Source organism: Musca vetustissima, unplaced genomic scaffold (assembly GCF_032173495.1).
Source record: "Musca vetustissima isolate MV318-11 ecotype Yass unplaced genomic scaffold, APGP_CSIRO_Mvet_v1 utg13812, whole genome shotgun sequence".
Taxonomy (NCBI): domain Eukaryota; kingdom Metazoa; phylum Arthropoda; class Insecta; order Diptera; family Muscidae; genus Musca; species Musca vetustissima.
Genome location: NW_026877288.1, coordinates 124274 through 141490, shown reverse-complemented (window position 1 = coordinate 141490; position 17217 = coordinate 124274). Strand labels below are relative to the sequence as shown.

The 17217-nt window shown below is 38.5% G+C and overlaps 2 protein-coding genes across 2 annotated transcripts; one reads left to right on the top strand and one right to left on the bottom strand.

The window, feature by feature from the left end:
• Positions 1 to 476: 476 nt before the first annotated feature.
• On the top strand, positions 477 to 1894 carry LOC133321859 (uncharacterized). Its single transcript, XM_061530929.1, has 3 exons — positions 477 to 867; positions 930 to 1596; positions 1656 to 1894. Exons 1-3 carry the CDS (start codon positions 502 to 504, stop codon positions 1892 to 1894), a joined length of 1272 nt encoding a protein of 423 aa, XP_061386913.1. The 5' UTR covers positions 477 to 501.
• A 1429-nt stretch (positions 1895 to 3323) lies between these two features.
• LOC133321862 (glutamate receptor 2) lies at positions 3324 to 8015 on the bottom strand. The gene is made up of 5 exons (XM_061530936.1): positions 7566 to 8015; positions 7170 to 7509; positions 5750 to 5943; positions 5372 to 5673; positions 3324 to 4002 (listed from the first exon to the last, which is right to left on the bottom strand). Exons 1-5 carry the CDS (start codon positions 8013 to 8015, stop codon positions 3324 to 3326), a joined length of 1965 nt encoding a protein of 654 aa, XP_061386920.1.
• Positions 8016 to 17217: the final 9202 nt, after the last annotated feature.

The following is a 17217-nucleotide window of genomic DNA, read 5'->3' as shown; positions in this document are numbered from 1 at the left end:
TTCAATTCAGCTTAGCTGAATTACATATCCTTAAGGTAATCTTCAATTCGGCTTAGCTGAATTAGAGCTTTCATCGGAAATTTTCAATTCAGCATAGCTGAATATGTTATATCTTGGATATTCTTACATTTAATATAGCTGAATTCGATTTTCCATTGATAATCTGCAATTCAGCTTAGCTGAATTTGGTTTCCAATAGGTAATCTGCAATTCAGCTAAGATGAATACAATTTTCATTCGAAATTTACAATTCAGCTTAACTGAATTTTTGTTTCCATGGAAATTCTTTCAACAGGTTATTATTTTGTGTTCGTTTTATTTCCCAATGCCATCGATATCCTGTTGCTATTTTCGATATCCTTGCCAGCTCCGTTGCCAAGGTAACGATAACATTCAAAACTATCGATAGTTCTTTATTTACAAGCGACGTAATAACAATTCCCACCATCAAAGTAATTGGCCGAAAAAAGAAGAACTCTCCAGATTTTCTGTGTTCGGAAAATGCCCCATTTGGAGGCCCCTCAAGACTTGAGTGAATCCTCCCCGGAGATTTCATTAAATCAGGATTTTCTACCCAATCAAGGACCAAATGGCCAGCTCCAGCAACAACTACAACTACCATTACCCATAGCCCCAGTGGCTGCGGCCCAAATCCGTTTGCCAACGCCTGAGCCTCGATATCAGCGTGGAATTGATTTGACAGTGCAAGAGCAGAACAATCAGAACCTCTTGAGAAATCTGCCAGCCTTGCAATTCGATCCGGATATTATTGAAAATGAAGAGGATAATTATATGCCAGCCTATGTTCATATGCTGCCGGTGGTACTGCCAGCCCAGGCTCCGGAACCCACTTTGGATGAGTTGTTGGTAAGTTCGTAATATCGGAATTCTAGAATTCTCATTGGAACCCATTCTCCCAATTTTTTCAGAGACGTGTCACCGGCCGCACAGATTTACACAATGTGGAATCGGTGAGACTTCGTGTTATTTCCTATACCCTGAGCCTATCCCACTTGGCCATGTTCCTGCCACGTTTGCAGCAGCTGGACCTAAGCGGTTCCGTTTTGTGCACACTGCGGGATTTGGGTTATGGCCTGAGCCATTTGACCCATTTAAATGTCAGCAATTGTGGGCTGAATAGTTTCGATGGCACGAGTGGTTTTCCAGCATTGCGGGTCCTGGTGGCCGATGATAATATGATACAAAGGACCGGAAGCCTGTCGGATCTACCACTGCTGCAGCATTTAAGTGTTCGCAATAATCGGATTAGTGAATTGGGTATCCTCACATTTTTAGGCCTCAATGGGAATCTTTTGCAATTGGATCTGAGGGGTAATCCAGTCTGTCATCAGCCTCTTTATCGGCAAACATTACAGCGTAGCATTCCCAGTCTGGAGATTTTGGATGGCGTTCCTTTCAATAATGAGAGAGCAGGACAGCAAATGAGCTCCCTGGATACCGATGATGTATCCTCTTTGTCAAGCGCCTCCATTTCATTGCCCCTGGCTGCGGGAACAGAATTGCGCCCGGCAACCGCTCCTGTGGCAGTATCGAATGCTTCTTCTCCCCCAGGGGGTACAGCTAGGCCTCAGTCAGGTATTTCGATTTATTGGGTCCGCAATAAAAATTGAAAATTAATCTCCCTTATCTTCTAGTGACCCTCTCTTCGAGGTCCAGTTCCTTATCATCGGGTTCTCCAGTTATGGGTTCAGTTTTATCGGTGGCCCGTCAAAGACAACGACGAAAAAACCAACCACCTATCAATGCCTGGGTCTCATCGGATAGCTCCAATTATTCCAGTGCAAATTCCCTGGCGACTTCTTCACGGCCCTCGTCTTCGATATCCTCGGCTGGTAGTTGTGATATAGCATTGCCTCAGGCTAATAAAAATTAATCGTATAGACAAATTTGGTGGTTTTTTATAGAAAAAAAGGGACGGGACAGAAGTTATTCCATGGAAAGCCATATTCAGCCAAGCTGAATTGAAGGTTTTCTATCGCAAACCATATTCAGCTAAGCTGAATTGAAGATTTCCAATAGAAACCCTAATTCAGCTGGGCTGAATTGAAGATTTCCTATAGAAACCCTAATTCAGCTGGGCTGAATTGAAGATTTCCTATAGAAACCCTAATTCAGTCGGGCTGAATTGAATATTTCCTATAGAAACCTTAATTCAGCTGGGCTGAATTGAAGATTTCCTATAGAAACCCAAAATTCAGCCAGGCTGAATTGAAGATTTCCTATAGAAACCTTTATTAAGCTGGGCTGAATTGACGATTTCCTATAGAAACCTTAATTGAGCTATGCTGAATTATGGCAAACTTCAATTCAGCTTAGCTGAATTAGTTTTCCTATAGGTAAACTTCAATTCAGCTTAGCTGAATTAGTTTTCCTATATGTAAACTTCAATTCAGCTTAGCTGAATTATGTTTCCTACACGAAATCTTCAATTCAGCTTTGCTGAATTAGGTTTTCTGATCAATTTCTGTAATTCAGCTTAGCTGAATTGGTTTTCGTATAGCTAAACGTCAATTTAGCTTAGCTGAATTAGGTTTATTTTAGAAAATCTTCAATTCAGATTAGCTGAATTAGATTTTCAGTTTGAAATCTTCAATTCAGCTTAGCTGAATATGGTTTCCGATGACCAAAATTCTTCAAATTAAGTTTGCTGAATTAGAGTTCGGACCGATTGGAAATTTTTAATTCAGCTTAGCTGAATTGTGTTTCATCTACGAAATCGTCAATTCAGCATAGCTGAATTCGAATATAATTTATTAAATGTCATATTTTTATTGTTGTGTATGCGTGTGTGTGTGTTTGTATGTAGGTGTTGATGTGTTAAATACCCTGGTAGGTGTTTTTGTGTGCGTCACTCACAGTTACGCCTCCATACATATATCCTGACCATTACTTAATTAATCAAAGTAACCGAAATTCAACCACCACTACCACCATGAAGGTAGGGTTGATGGTCGGGGTGATAGTAGAGGTGGGGTGTTGTTGTTGCCTGCTCAATCAATCAAATTCCTCGGAATGGCCACAATTAAGTTGTGAAACTGGCCATTAATTAGATGTCGTTTTGTAATGCCGAACAACGCCCCCCGATACTGGCAGTAGAGGCCAATTAGCTTCATTCGCCTTAGTGGTATGAATGGACCCCCCCAACTGGCCCTGCGATACCCATGAGATTGGACATCTACTAAGTTTTTTTTATTATTTTTCCAAAAATAAAATGACACAGAATAAAAATTGGACCTACGACTAAATTGGGATAACACATTTAAAAAAAATTGATTTTCTTCAGATCTTCCCTCATCCTGCCTTTACTCCGTATATGTATATTGAAACAAAGCAGCCGATGGCACCCTTACCGGTACCAACTGATTCAGCCCGTCCGGCGTGCGATACACCATATACTCCCGACCATTAATGAACTTCCGCAGACCCGTCGATTCCAAAGCCCCTGAATTCCTCGAACTACCAGCCGCCGCATCATTACCATAATAATTTCCAACCGGTCGCAGCACCCCAAAACCTCCCGCCGCCGCATTGGCACCATAATTTGCCGCATGATGCCATCTCCGCATGCTGGTATTCTCCTGAAAACCTTTCCCATTATTGAATATGCTCTGATACGGTGGTGGTGGGGTGATGTTATTCGAATGCGAACTACCCAACAACTGTTTATTCGATTCACTGCTGCGGCGCCAAAACCATTTCGACGGCTTATGCAGTCCTCCGTTGGGTGTCCGACCCACCCCGTGGGTGGTGGCCCATTGATTCGATTCTCGCCGATTGTTGAGATAACGAAATAGCATTTCGGTAGAGAAGACCACAATCGAAGTGGCAAAACCAGCGAACATTATATAATAGGTCATCATCAGATCGCCATTGCGTAGCTGACGTTCGGTACCGCCGAGGTTTTGAGGGCAGATTTCCGCATTCGGCAAGTCCTTGGCCGAGAGATGTTTGATGATGCCGGATTCGACGAGGTTGAGGAGTCTGGAAGGATAGGGGATATTAGAGCAAAGAATTAGAAGAAAAACTCTTATACACCCAGACAATATACGAGTTTTTCTAAAGAAAACTTTATACAGCCTCACTGTATAAGAGTTTTTCTATAGAAAAAATATATACAGCCAGGCTGTATAAGAGTTTTTCTATAGAAAAAATATATACAGCCAGGCTGTATAAGAGTTTTTCTATAGAAAAAATTATAAAGTCTGGCTGTATAAGAGTTTTTCTATAGAAAACTTGTTGTATAAGAGTTTTTCTATAGAAAAAATCTATACAGCTGTATAAGAGTTTTTCTAAAAAAATCGATACAGCCAGACTGTAGGGCTCTATATAGCCAGGTTGTATAAGAGTTTTTCTATAGAAAAAATCTATATAGCCAGGCTGTATAAGAGTTTTTCTATAAAAAATCGATACAGCCAGAAGAGTTTTCGTATAGAAAAATCTATACAACTAGGTTGTATAAGAGTTTTTCTATAGAAAAATCCATACATCCAGGCTGTATAAGAGTTTTCTAATAGAAAAGCCTACACATCCAAGCTATATAAGATTTTGTCTAGGCTGTATAAGAGTTTCTTTTCTATAGACAAGCTCTTATACAGAGTGGATATATAGAGATATCATTAGGAAAACTCTTATACGGCTTATTTGTATAAGAAAATACTTTTCTATGGCTTGTTTTTTTATTGAAAAAAACTCTTATACTACCTCTTAATATTGCATTTTTCTAAGTAAAACTCTTATACAGCCGGGCTATATAGAGTTGACGTCAGGAAAACTCTTATACAGCCGGGCTGTATAGTGATTTACGTCAGGAAAACTCTTATACAACCGGGCTGTATACAGATATAGAGTTTCCATCAGGAAAACTCTTTTACAGCCGGGTTGTATAGAGTTTACATCAGGAACACTCTTATACAACCGGGCTGTATAGAGTTTACATCAGGAAAAGTCTTATACAGCCGGGCTGCATAGAGTTTACATCAGGAAAACTCTTATACAGCAGGGCAGTATAGAGTTTACATCAGGAAAACTCTTATACAGCCGGATTTTATAGTGATTTACGTCAAAAAACTCTTATACAGCCGGGCTGTATGGTGATTTACTTCAGGAAATCTCTTATACAGCCGGCTGTATAGTGACTTACTTCAGGAAAACTCATATACAGCTGATTTTACTTAATAATACTCTTATACAGCTGATTTTACTTAATAATACTCTTAGAAAAAACTCTTATACTGTATTTTTTATCGAATTTTCCATCGAAAAACTCTTATACAGCCTCGCTGTATAAAATTTTTTTTGAAAAAAATATGATTTTAATCTTCAAAATCATCAAAATCACTCTTATACTCACTCTCGATCAAACAGATCACTCAAATTACTATTCCTCGGATAGGCAAATGATCGTTTCTTCTTCAAAAATGGTTCCTTAGCCTTGGCAAAGGGACAATGGATCTTCTCATTATCATAGCTTATCGTCTTACGATACAAATAATCCTCATACAGGACATGGGTAATGGCGGGACGATCCCGCACAAATACATAACCATATTTCTCCACATATTTACGCAAATTCAGGGTGTCATTCGTATCATCGGTAAAGACGGCCAAGTTACGTGTCGCCATGCCACTTAGCATAGACAAGCTTTCGTTGGTCTGCAATAAAACATAACCTCATATTAATAATGGGACCATTAACATCTCGGGACCACCCTCTCCCCTCGCTACTTACCAATTTTATGGCATATTCGATGCCACTGCCCCGTTGCGATACAAAATGTTTATTTTTGGCCAAAATATCGTTGACCGTATTGTAGGGCAACGTGAACTGGGATAGCGTGAGGAAAGCGGTTAAATTGGCCGTGTAGAATGATGTTAATATGGTTATAAATATCCACCAGGTAGCGAACAGCAGACGTGTCGAATCTACAAATGGCCACAAATAAACAAACGGAAATTATTTTAAAACAGACTGTGAATGTGACGATATTTGTGTGTGCAGGTCCAACACACACACATACTCTCACATATGTGTGCGGTGATATTTCCTGTGACCTCTACCACTACCACACAGTTGTGCACTTTTTTATATTTGTTTAAAATTTATCGATTTCATTGCAACAGCAAATATTTATTCTTTTCATCAGGACTAATTTCTATTTGATGCCATTACGATAATGTAATAATGGTTGGGCAAACATGTAATTGATGCCAACTGATAATGGTAGGGTGGGAGGAATAAAAATAGCTTAGCTGAATTGCAAATTTCATGCGGGAAATCAAATTCAGCTAGGCTGAATTGAAGATTTCATATAGAAACCTTAATTCAGCTGGGCTGAATTGAAGATTTCCTATAGAAACCTTAATTCAGCTGGGCTGAATTGAAGATTTCATATAGAAACCTTAATTCAGCCGGGCTGAATTTGGTTTCCTGTGGGAAATTTTTAATTTAGCTTAGCTGAATTAGGGTCCCCATGCGAAATGTGCAATTCAGCTTAGCTGAATTAGGTTTTCTATAGGAAATTTTCAATCCAGCTTAGCTGAATTAGGTTTCCAGTGGAAATTTTTCAATTCAGCTTAGCTGAATTAGGTTACCTATAGGAATTCTCCAATTCAGCTTAGCAGAATTAGAGTTTTTATAGGAATTCGTCAATTCAGCCTAGTTGAATTAGAGTTTCTATAGGAATTGGTCTATTCAACTTAGCTGAATTGGGATTTTAATAGAAAATCTTCAATTCCGCCTAGCTGAATTAGTGTTTCTATAGAAATTCCTCAATTAAGCTTTGCTGAATTAGGTTTCCTGTGCGAAATCTGCAATTCAGCTTATCTGAATTACGTTTCTTATAGGAAATCTTGAATTCAGCTTAGCTGAATAAGGTTTCCGATAGGAAATCTGCAATTCAGCTTTGCTGAATAAGGTTTCCGATAGGAAATCTGCAATTCAGCTTTGCTGAATTTGGTTTCCTGTGGGAAATGTGCAATTCAGCTTAGCTGAATTAAGTTTCGTCAAGGAATTCTGCAATTCAGCTTAGCTGAATAAGGTCTTCTATGGGAAATCTGCAATTCAGCTTAGCTGAATAAGGTTTGCTGTAGGAAATCTTCAATTCACCTTGTCTTAATTTAAAAAAGTTTTGAAAATTATTGATTCTTACCCGCCACCGGAGACAAAATACTGCCCTGTTTCATCAGGGCCCCATACACGAACCAGGCACAGTGACCCAACGAATACGGCTTCTGACTATTATCTCCGGTTAATTTGTTCCGCAAAATAATCAAAAAGTAAATGATCGGACCCACAGCCAGCAACGAGACCAATATCAATATCCATACCCAAAACTCGAAGGGGGCCAACAGACCTGATCCCGAGGCCGATTCTCGAGGGCGCTGCATAACCATAATCCATTCGCCCTCATCCAGCGTCGTCGTGGAATAGAAAATATATGAACGCTGTTCGGAAAGTAAGGGCAGAAATGCTGCGGCCATATCGACTTCCTGAAAAGAGACCGGACCATTTATTTTTTGGACCTCGTTCCGGCCTCCATACTCACCGATGCATTCAACATTTGTATAAGACTGCCTTGGAAGTCATCCTTCGATCCAATAATATTCCCCTTAGGCACCATTACCTCATAGGTAAAATTGAATTTCTCCTTGAGGAAATCAAGGAGAATGAAAGAGACCCCCATTCCCTTCTTGCTGCCATCCGGTTGGGTCTCAGTATAACTTAGAGGATAATCTTCCAGGGTACCAATTTTCAAGTGGCGTCCACTCAGCCAAGATTTCAATTTTTGTAACTTTTCTGCCTTTTCCAGAATGGTATTCAAGGTCTCCGCCGGGGCATCATCCAGCGACTTATCCAGTACATCCGTTATGGGGGCCTCTGTAACCACTTCGTAATTTTTATCCACCCAGAGCAAACCTTCCGGATAGGTCACCGTGTCATTGGCACAGGTTAAACATAGAGCTGTGGCCAAAATCAATTCAACACCCGTTGCCATTTTTTCTACTGCTTCAAAATTTCCACTTCCCGATTAAAAGCTGCGAAGGTGAATAAAGCGTGCGGGACACAAAAAAGCGAGGTGTGAAGTTTTTTATATTTCTATTGTTAAAAATTTGCGTGCAACTAGTTCTTGTTGTAATTTCTCGTTGTTGTTTTTGTTGTTGTGGAATATTTCAGGCCAGTGTTTCTTTTTTGCCTTTCGCCTCTGCATAATGGTCGCCGAATGCTTAGCATGCAGCTTGTGGCATGCACACCTCTAACCTTTGCAGAACTTTTTTTTAAAGAAATCTGCAAAAATTACAAAAACAAAAAAATGGCGCGAACAATAAATGTCAGTCAGGAATTGTGATCAATCTTGCATGTAAATGGTTAACGTGGTTTTCTCGCCCATATGTTAATTGGAACCGTTTAAAAGTGGGTCCGACAAAGTTGCACGTGCAACAACAATGCGGCAAAAAAAAAATTTCGCTAATGGATTTCTGTCAGTCATTATTTTTTGTAATTAATTTTGCAAATAAATTCAATTTTTTCTATTTACAACATTGCGGAATTACAAAAATACACAATAAATTGGAAATTTAATTCAGCGAAATTGAAGTTTTCCCATCGAAATATCAATTCAGCTATGTTTAATTAAAGATTTCCCTCCAAAATTCTAATTCAGCTAAGCTGAATTGAAGATTTCTTATAGGAACCCTAATTCAGCTAAGCTGAATTCAAGATTTCCTGTAGAAACCCTAATTCAGCTAAGCTGAATTGCAGATTCTATACAGGACACTTAATTCAGCTAAGCTGAATTGAAGATATCCTATAGGGAACTTAATTCTGCTGCTAAATTGATGATTTCCTATAGGAAATCTAATTCTTAGCTGAATTGAAGATTTCCTACAGGAAACCTAATTCAGTTAAGATGAATTGAATATTTCCTACAGAAAACCTAATTCAGCTAAGCTGAATTGAAAATTTCCTATAGAAATCCAAATTCAGCTGAGCTGAATGGAAGATTTCCCATAGAAATCATAATTCAGCTAAGCTGAATAGAAGTTTTCTAAAGAAATAATAATTCAGCTAAGCTGAATTGAAGATTTCCTATAGAAATCATAATTCAACTAAGCTGAATTGAAGATTTCCTAGAGATCATAATTCATCTAAGCTAAATTGAAGATTTCCTATAGAAATCATAATTCAGCTAAGCTGAATTGAAGATTTCCTATAGAGATCCCATTTCAGCTAAGCTGAATTGAAGATTTCCTAGAAATCATAATTCAGCTAAGCTGAATTGAAGATTTCCTACAGAAATTATAATTCAGCTAAGCTGAATTGAAGATTTCTTATAGAAATCGTAATTCAGCTAAGCTGAATTGAAGATTTCCTATTGAAATCTGAATTTTTACAAAAATTATCAATTCAGCTTAGCTGAATTATGATTTCTATAGTTAATCTTCAACTCAGCTTAGCTAAAATGGGATCTCTATAGGAAATCTTCAATTCAGCTTAGCTGAATTATGATTTTTATAAGAAATCTTCAATTCAGCCCAGCTAAATAAGATTTCCCACAGGTAATCTGCAATTCAGCCCAGCTGAATTAGGTTTCCAATAACAAATCATCATTTTAGCCCAACTGAAAATGCAATTTAGACCAGCTGAATTAGATTTCCGATGGCAAACCTGCAATTCAGCTCAGCTGAATTAGGTTTCCGGTGGAAAATCTACAATTCAGATTAGCTGAATTAGGTTTCCTATGAAAAATCTACAATTCAGCTCAGCTGAATTAGGTTTCCGATGTGAAATCTACAATTCAGCTCAGATGAATTAGGTTTCTGATGGGAAATCTACAATTCAGCTCAGCTGAATTGGGTTTTCTGTAGATAATCTGTAATCCAGTAGTTTAAAATTGGACATCCCGCAAAAAAATTGTCAATTTAGCTTAGCTGAATTAGGGTTCCGATGGGATATGTTCATTTCAGGCGTATCTTATATTTCACAACGTCTTCAAATAATTTAGGCACTCCAAATATTTACTTTTTTATTTCAAAATATTGTTTTTATTTCCTCCGATTCCCGAACAATGCCATATAAAAATTTTATTTTTTTTTATCCCGCTATAGTTCCTAATTTTTTTATCCAACCGTTATCGTTTAGAGTTATGCAGCAACTAATCAAATGTTGATTTAACTGCCGAGCAGCTAAAGTCACTTGTCCAGGTAATTCCAATGGGTATTTGACGATTATTATTACCAACCCCCCTGACTGACTTTGGTGACCTGCTAGTGGAGCTGGAGTAGTTTAGTTTTACACGACATAGACATGTCAACAAACAATGACAGAATAGACTACATGTGTCCCAATACACAATGACCATACAAGTTGGCAGCTGCCCCACCCCCCATTCGACGACATTCGAAGTTATTAAAGCTGTGGCCAAGGTAATAGCTGATCTCTGGGGAGAGCAGCGGCTTCGGAAATTGAGGCTTTTTAAGAAATTGAAAACGAAGAGAAATGGATTTTTAAATATTAAATATTGAATATTATTAAATATTGAAAAATATCGAAATAAATATTAAACCAGTAAGGAAAGTAGTAAAGTCGGACGGGGCCGACTGTGTGATACCCTTCACCACTTTGGGTATATTCAAAAGATGAAATCCTAACAGACGTCGCATTTTTGAAGGACCATTCAGTACACTATCTATCAGTACGCTATACCAAATTTCGTGCAATTTGGAGGATATATAGGGACTTTGGGGCACCATTTACATAAAATCGGACGAAAATATATATGGGACATATATCTAAATCTGAACCGATTTTCACGAAATTTAAAACAGATCTTTTCAGTCTTAATTTAATACGCTATGCCAAATTTCGTGGAAATCGAAAGATATATAGGGACTTTGGGGCACCATTTACATAAAATCGGATGAAAATATATATGGGGGCTATATCTAAATCTGGACCGATTTTCAGGAAACTTAACACACATCATTCTAGAGCTAATTCACTACGCTATGCCAAATTTCGTGCAAATCGAAAGATATATAAGTACTTTGGTGCACCATTTACCTTAAATCGGACGAAAATATATGTGGGAGCTATATCGAAATCTGAACCGATTTTCACGAAACTTGGCACACATCATTCTAGGCTTAATTCAGTAGGCTGTGCCAAATTTCGTACAAATCGAAAGATATATAGGGACTTTAGTGCCCCTTTTACCTTAAATCGGACGAAACTATATACCGGAGCTATATCTAAATCTGAACCGATTTTCTCGAAACTAGACACACATCATCCTAGACACGATTCAGTGCACTTCGTGCAAATCGATGGATATATAGGGACTTTGGTCCACTTTTTACCTAAAATCGAATGAAAATATATATGGGAGCTATATCCAAATCTGAACAGATTTTTACGAAATTTTACAGACATCTTTCCAGTCTTAATTTAGTGTACTATGCCAAATTTCGTGCAAATCGAAAGATATATAAGGACTTTGGGGCACCATTTACATAAAATCGGATGAAAATATATATGGGAGCTATATCTAAATCTGAACCGATTTTCACGAATCTTAGCACACATCATTCTAGACTTAATTAAGTACGCCATGCCAAATTTCGTGGAAATCGAAAGATATTTAGAGACTTTGTTGCACCATTTACCTTAAATCGTACGAAAATACATATGGGAGCTATATCGCAATCAGAACCGAATTTCACGAAATTCAACACACATCTTTCCAGTCTTAATTTTGTACGCTATGCCAAATTTCGTGCAAATCGAAGGGTATATAGAGACTTTGCTGCACTATTCACCTTAAATCGGACGAATATATATATATATATATATATATGTATGGGAGCTATATCGAAATCTGAACCGATTTTTTCAATTTCAATAGGGTTCGTCCTTGGGCCAAATAAGTAAGGCTTGTGACAGAACTTTCGTTCCATAAGCCGAGCTTAGAAAAGATTTCCAGGCGCGTCGGTCTTTTGCGCAGTTTTTCCAATTTGAAAGACCCTTTTCGGCGATGTTGTCTTCGACATGATCTTTCCAACGTATTCTTCTTGCGTGAACCATCAGCTGGTTCGCTTTTATATTCTTCTGGGCTGGGGCATCTTCATCCATTCTCACAACATGACCTAGCCAACGTAGTCGCTGCTGCCCAATACGCCTAAAAACAATGTCGATGTTCGAGAATAGCTGGTACAACTCATGGTTCATTCGACGGCGATATTCACCGTCAACGCAGATCGGCCCATAGATCTTTCGGAGAATTTTTCTCTCAAACACTCCAAGAGCTGCCACATCTGCTTGCGTAAGTACCCATGCTTCATGCGTCCTATAGAGTGTGAGTTTGGTCTGGCGAGAGGTGGCCTTGCTTTTGAGTTGTTTGTTCAGACCATAGTATCATCGTTTGGCCATCACAATCCTTCTCCGAATTTCAAAACTGATGTCATTAGTTTTATTTATGGCGGTAGCAAGGTATATGAAATATACCACGAAGCTATAGTTCTCAAATTCTACAGTTGGTCCGAGTCAGCTTGGTCTTCTCGCCGTTTACTGCCAGACCCACTTTGGCAGACTCCTTCTCAATTTGTTCAAAGGTGGCTGTTACGGCTCGCAATATTCGACCCATTATATCGATGTCATTGGCGTGTTGTTTGGTGTACAGAGTGTCATTTCTGTTCACTTTTGCCTCTCGTATGACCTTTTCCAGCAGGATGTTAAAAAGGTCACAAACTGTCACCTTGTCTGAATCCTCGTTCAGTATTGAAGGGCTCCGACAGGTCCTTTCCGACTTTAACTGCTGACCTTGTGCAACTTAAAGTTATTCTGCATAGCCGTATTAAATTTGCAGGAATGCCGAACGTAGACATGGCTTTAAACACCTCTGAACGGACAGGGCTGTCGCGAATGCGGCTTTATAGTCGACGAATAGGTGGTATGTGTCGATTTGTTTTTCGTGGGTCTTTTCCAGGATTTGGCGCAGAATGAAAATCTGGTCAATGATGGATTTGTAAGGTCTGAAGCCGCATTGGTATGGTCCAATGATGTTATTGACCATTGGCCTCAGTCATTCACACAGTACGCTGGATAGCACTTAAAAAATATTTTTAAAAAATCCACGCCCCACAAATATTAAAAAAAATATTTTCAATAAAAACCTTTGCTCTTTTCTTCACCCCAACTGTCCATTTGGTGCGGAAAATGATAAATGTAAATAAAGTTAATAAATGCATAAAAACTCTCTCTAATAATCACGTTAATAATGGTTACCCTTCAACCACCCCCCCTCCCACCAATACACAAAGAATTTTTCAGTTGTAAAAGCCCTGCACCAATACCAATGGGTACAATCAACTAAAGTCATGTTCAAATGTGCTGATGTGTATGTGTGTAAGTCTTTTAATATTATTGCCTCAATACAATGACAAATCATTTTGTTTTTGTTGTTGTTGTGGTTTTATAACATGTTAATTTGTATTAGAAAACTTAATATATTTGATTTAGTCGTATTTTTTTCATAACGATTAATTAAAAAAATCTATTTTTTATAACTAATCATTTGGGAGGAAGTACAAAAATGCCTCTATTTTAATTGAGCGGGAACATAGGGGGCGTATTAGTGTTGTCATAATGTATACGCCTATGTTACACGGAAATATTTTAAGGTACCTGAAGGAGCCACCATTAGGTGTGGATTTTTTTGAAAATATTTTCTTTGGGAGTCCTCACAAGGCGCAAAGCCGTGACTTTCAAAAAAAGAAGTGTGCCTAAAAAACATCCCCTCCAACCTTCTATATGTATATATTTGTATGCGTGTATGTGTGTAAATAAATATCGCTGCCCTTTTGTGGATTTCCAAAACATATTTCCAACAATTGTCTTAATTACATACGACAACGATGACATATGGTCGGTCATTCGGTCTTATGCTAACAATAAACGACCGTACTAACAAGGCCCAAAATAATATGGGTTAGATAAATATATAGGGCAATAAATATACAAACAAAGATAATATTGGTATGCGGGAGAAAAAACCTACAACTAACAAAGGAAAATAAAAGACAGTATGTCCTTCATTTTGATAAAAGGAAAAATTAAATGTGGAGTTACTTAGAGGGCACTTGTGGCAGAACAATATATTTCAGGGTCATTGGTGGCGGATTGGTATGGAGAACAACAAATAAATAGAACACCTTTAAGTATTCAATATCGCCTTAAATCAGTCTCTGGCTGACAGGACTGTAGTTCTGGCAAGGGACGACCTACAGGGGACTCTAAAAGCTATCCGCGATAGTCTAGAGAATCAAAGTAAGGAACTCTTCGACCAGTTAGACAGACTGATACCGGAAAAGCAACGTGGGGATACGCTTCCGGAGGAACTGCTACTAAATCTTACCCTAACTGATGATGAGCTGGACACCACGATGGTCCCAGCCAAGTCTACACAGGAGGATTGCTGTAGTATTAACGAAGGAAGCGCAGACCCTGTTGACCGACCGACTTCAAGTCTGACTACAACAGGTCCTGTGTCAGCACTTGCCGACAATAAACTTCAGAGGCAATCGGCGACGTCCGACGATGGGGAATCTGTCGAGAACCCAGCAACGGACAGCGGCTCAAAGGTTGGGAAGGTCCGAGAAAAGAGCTTCGATAAAAGAGCCCATGAACTTTGACACAACGAACCTAGGTGCAACGTGTCAAGATCCGTATGGCCGACTCTGTCTACCAAAAGGACGCACTCACTGTTGAACCTGAGCAAAGCCGAAATAAGAGTAATAACAGAAATCATTACTGGTCATTGTTTTACTAGTAAATGGGATCTTGATGCAATTGATTACTGTAGACTCTGCCTTGACGAGGAGGACACGGAGACATTTGAGCATCTTCTGTGTCACTGTCCAGCCCTGGCTTACTGGCGGCACAGACTAGTGGGTGCTCATTTTCCACCGAGTCTAAGATTCTACTCAACAACCCAAACCTAACCTTGCCCTTCACCACTCTGTGGTACAGGGTATTAAGTCATTGTGTATATGTTTGTAACAGGCAAAAGGAAACGAAATAGACACATGGTTCCTTTTGAGAATATGCATAGAATCACTTTCTAAGTGGATTTATGCATATCCGTTCGTCCGTCTGTCTGTCCTTGTTAAATTGTAAACAAAGTGCAGGTCGCATTTATGATCCGACTTGGATGAAATTTGGTACAGCTCACTCATTTGGCCCAAGGACGAACCCTATTGAAATTCGGAAAACCCGATTAAATGTAAATGGTTCACCAAAGGCCCCATATATCTTTCGATTTGCACGAAATTTGGCACAGAGTACTGAATTAGGTCCAGAATGACGTGTGTTTAGTTTCCTGAAAATCGGTTCAGATTTAGATATAGCTCCCATATATAGTTTCATCGATTTGCACAAAATTTGGCATAGCGTAATGAATTAAGTATAGACTGATGTGTGGGACATCTGTTAGGATTCATCTGTTGAATATACCCAAAGTGGTGAAGGGTATCATATAGTCTTATGGGTGAACGCGCGGCACATATTAGCTCACTATTTCAACGGGTGTTGATGAAAAATAGCAAGCCCAGGTGACCCCGGCGGGGAGGTCATTGTCCACAATTGAGATGAAAGAGGGATTAAGATAAGCCTGGACTTTGTCAGAGCCAATCAGAGCCGTTACAAATCCCCACTCTCTTAAAAAAATATTAAAATATCCCCACCTTGTGAGGGGTACTTAAAAAATATTTTTGAAAATAAAATTATTGTAATTATTGAATGTCCGCGTTACGGACTTCCAACACACAACATACATGCGTGAGTAATTGCGATGAGATCGCCTAGTGTGGCCTACACACAAGTTTTTAAATAGTCGTAGCAATATGTTTTCTTGTATAGTGTGTGAAGTATTGATAATTACTCTCAATTAAGCCGCCAGCCAGAGCACAAGTATTGTCTTTCCTTTAATCCACCTAGCAGCGGCAAATCAAATACTTACAACAGGTTATGGGCCCAGAATCGATGGGAAGAATAAGTAGTGTACTCAGGCATAGCCAAGAAGTCACAGTCACAGCAAAAAGCCCAGGGAGTTCTTGGACATATCGTAAGTCCAGATGGAGTAAATGCTTAGTGTATAAATGTTCGGCAGGCATCTGGAGAAGCGCGTAAATGCTTAGTGTATAAATGTTCGGCAGGCATCTGTCATAATAAATCCACTCTAGCAGATCGTGGTTTCTCGTGTGTCGAAAAGCAGCGATAATGTGTTACAAGAGTGTCAGTAGCACACGGTCCCGGAAAGAGTGAATCCGAGTAAGACTATAGTTGATTGGGTGAGAAAGGAAGACAGTGGAAAGTGACCGAGCTGTGTGATCAGAGTGTGCAAAAAAAAGAAATGGCATTGAGAGTCATAACAGCTTGTATAACCGGGTGTCGGGTATGTTACGTAGTGTGTTGACAACATACGCAAGTGGAATCATGCATGTGTTGCATTTGAATTGTCAGAGGACAATTACGGCTGGTAAAATCTGCAAGAGAAATCAGTGCTGATCCACCAATGTGTTTGGTAGGAAATTTGTGTGGAAGAGGAAGCAGATTTGGAAAACTATTTTTTTACAAATCACCACCTTGTGAAGACTCCTTAATAAAATATTTCAAAATCATCGCTTTATGAGGGCTCTATAAAAAAATCAACGCATATTTTTGGTCAATAAATATTTTTTTCATATTCCCACCTTGTGAGGGCTCCTTAACCAATATTTTTCAAAAATCTACGCCTAGTAATGGTCCTCAAAATAAAATAATGTATATTTTTATATTTTCGAAATTTTCAATATCTTATTCGAATTCCAATTTTTTTATTATTCTTATTATTGCATAAATTTCATACAATTTCCTTTGATTGTTTCACACATACACATACATCGAATTGTGTGCTTCTGCAATATGCATTTTTTTTTTTTTTTGGTTTGCAACTACAATATTTTTATTTATTTATTTTTTATTTTGAATTTTCTTTTTTTATTAATAATAATATTTTAAGAAAATAAGTCAAAAAAGGACACACATACAGACATACGTTGTTCTGTCTTAATATTTGTTTTTGTTATTTTTTCTTCTTCTTCGGGAACTAAAGCTAATCAGTGCTTTGTGCATAAAAATAATAATAATACAGTATTTTTTATATT